Source organism: Habropoda laboriosa, unplaced genomic scaffold, assembly GCF_001263275.1.
Source record: "Habropoda laboriosa isolate 0110345459 unplaced genomic scaffold, ASM126327v1 scaffold107, whole genome shotgun sequence".
Classification (NCBI taxonomy): Eukaryota; Metazoa; Arthropoda; class Insecta; order Hymenoptera; family Apidae; genus Habropoda; species Habropoda laboriosa.
Window position 1 is genome coordinate 1,945,399 of NW_017100249.1, and position 2,613 is coordinate 1,948,011.

The window sequence follows — 2,613 nt, forward strand, 5'->3', positions numbered from 1 at the left end:
CGTAGTCCCTGACTCTACGAGTGTCTGGTTTAGCTTCCTTGTGGTCTGACACTTGTGGAGAATACACTGTACTAACCACGCTCAGTTCTATAGGAACCGTATAAGCCATCGAGAGCTTTCTGCAATGGGTTACAGTATAGGGTTACAGAGGCACCGAAATATCTCGATTCATTAAATCAATCGTTCGGTAGGTTGAATGGCAACATTCGACTCTCTTTACGTTTATTAGTAGCACCTGGAAGCTTTTCGCATCTGGTTGTTTTTCTACGTTGACAGTGTTCCTTACGATTGTTTGCTTTGTTGGATCATGTTGAACGCGGAGTACGAAGTTTTTATTACCTGAAACAGGTGATACCTCAGAATGTTGAATTTTCTGTAAAGAGGAATCGTTTTGGTTTATTTGGTATACAGACTGCCATGAAGGATTCGAGATTCACAGAGACAACGTGAATACTGGTGAACTCTATTGGCCTCACTGCACGTCTCATCATGATTAAAAGTGCTCTGGTGACGTTGTTGTTCAAAGACGTCCAGTCGCTGTGAAATATCATGTATGGAAGTTGGAGGCTCTACGAGGGAAAGTATTCGATCAAATGGAGAAAATTTGTCGGATGATTTTTGTATTTTTCTTATCGTGACAATGATCAACCTTATCTTTCACTTCGTTGCCGTACCAGCAATAGTAAAATATCTGCGTGATAGTGCAGAAAGAGTAGAGTATGATTTCGACGAATTTCGTGTCCATTTTGATCTGTGTCATTCGGTAAAGATTGAAGCAGATCACCGACATGCTTATGCAGAATTGAGAAATCAGTATCAGTTTGAATTCTTCGTTCACCTTTTTCGAAAATCTGCAAGTTTGCAAGCAACATAGTGAATTTTCCACGAAAGGGTTGTCTCGCTTTCTTTCTGTCTTTAATTCCTTACTTTACAATTTTCTTTTCAAAATTTGGAAATTTTTCGAATATTGGAATATTGTACTTTGCAATAATATAAAATAAATATAAAATTAAATTGCATTCTGCAATTCACAATCTTTTTATCGTTGAAAATACGGTTACCAAAAAAAAACAAAATTGTCAAATGTGACTCAGAAATTATTCTTTACTTTTCGCGTCATAATTTGCATCACGAATGTAACTAATTTGAAATATCACAAGGCAAACGAAAACTTACTGGTATATACGATCGTGATGTTGAGCACATTGCTTCACAGAGTCATCCTGCTCAGTTTTAACGTTCCTTAGACGATGTTCTAGTATCTCGAACTGGCAGTAGATATTAATCAACAAGCCAGTGTATAGAGAATCCACAGTGACGCTCGAAGTGCAACATATCGTCGCGGCTATAGCTTGATGGACGAAGGTAAGGATAAAAATGGGCGCAGGGGAGTAATCGTAGGGTATCCATGCTCGAAACATCAGTTTTCTATTACTAAAATCTATCAAAAGCGATCTCACGTATATAAAGAACGTAGAAATTAATAGTAAACTCCAGTAGCCAATCGTGTTCCATCTAAAAAACCAGAGACTAACATCACTCAATCTTAACTTTGAAAGTACGTAAAATTTGTCAATTCTTTACAAGAAATTATACTATTCCTACATGATACTCAAACTTACTCGGTGATCTTCTCGAATTTCGCTCTAATCTCGTTCTCTTCCGTGTCCACAGGTGAAAACGGCTTGTTCTGAAGCGTATCGATCAGAAATATAAAGTTTCCACGTCGTATGAGTAGGATGGAAAGCTTGAACCACGTGAGAAACACCACAGCGGTGACAGAAAAATTGTCACTGAAGTCATCCTGGCTCTCCACGTTGATCGCTACGTCTAATATTTGCGAGAGGACGAGGCTGCTTAGAAGAAGAAAGGAGAACACCCCGTAGATATTGTACAAAGACCTTTCGAACGGTGTTGTCCACGAATGGGGCAGATAACAGCCGGAAATTTTGAGCAAAAGTGACGTAGACTTCAGTACGCTCATGTTTCATAGAGTAATTATAAAGTTTTGAAAGGAACGTTGCTGTACCAGCATCGGGGAAACTTCTTTTCATAAAAACACGAGTGTCTTTATATTTGTACTGTCACTTTCACTCCCACGAAATTGGAGATATCATTAATAATCTCGACGATATCGATTTACATCGCGCTGCCTCGAATCGGCTTATTTTTTTCACCGGAACATACCCTTTGTATGGCGGCGGCAACCGTGTCATTATAGTAATAGTCAATAATAGACGCGTAATTACATTTTCAAGAATAAAAATTCAACCCTTCCAGCTCATGATTCTATCATAATTCTGTGTACATTGTTCTCTAAGCTGTGGCAATGCGTGACAAACAGCGGAAGTGATGAGAAGAATACACACGTCCATTGGAACGAACATATAATACTTTTTCTTCCTCTCTTTCGAGGGAAATAGTTTGGTTAAAAGTGACGTGCAATCTTATCTACTCGATCGGCAGATTTTTCTAATACAAAAATTCGTTGGAGCGCGAAAAAGTTGTGGTTCGGGGATACGTACGTTCGCGACGCGTCATTATTTTTGTTAATGATGCAACGGCGTGATTCGCTTCTTCTTTAAACACAGCCAGGATATATTAACTTGATTT

General features: G+C 38.7%; 1 protein-coding gene across 1 annotated transcript; it reads right to left on the reverse strand.

Moving 5' to 3' along the window:
- Window positions 1-282: 282 nt before the first annotated feature.
- LOC108572161 (odorant receptor 94b-like) lies at window positions 283-1,984 on the reverse strand. The gene is made up of 5 exons (XM_017934358.1): window positions 1,623-1,984; window positions 1,177-1,515; window positions 650-851; window positions 414-569; window positions 283-339 (listed from the first exon to the last, which is right to left on the reverse strand). The coding sequence occupies exons 1-5, from the start codon at window positions 1,982-1,984 to the stop codon at window positions 283-285; spliced, it is 1,116 nt and encodes a 371-aa protein (XP_017789847.1).
- Between the last annotated feature and the right edge of the window lie 629 nt (window positions 1,985-2,613).

What these genes read in the sequence shown, in the direction of transcription:
- LOC108572161 (XM_017934358.1), bottom strand. Translation starts at nt 1,984, where the DNA reads ATGAGCGTACTGAAGTCTACGTCACTTTTGCTCAAAATTTCCGGCTGT. An exon ending in CATCACGATCGTATATACCA is followed by an intron (nt 852 to 1,176) that starts GTAAGTTTTCGT and finishes GCAAACTTGCAG; the next exon opens with ATTTTCGAAAAAGGTGAACG. An exon ending in GCAACGAAGTGAAAGATAAG is followed by an intron (nt 570 to 649) that starts GTTGATCATTGT and finishes TTTCCCTCGTAG; the next exon opens with AGCCTCCAACTTCCATACAT.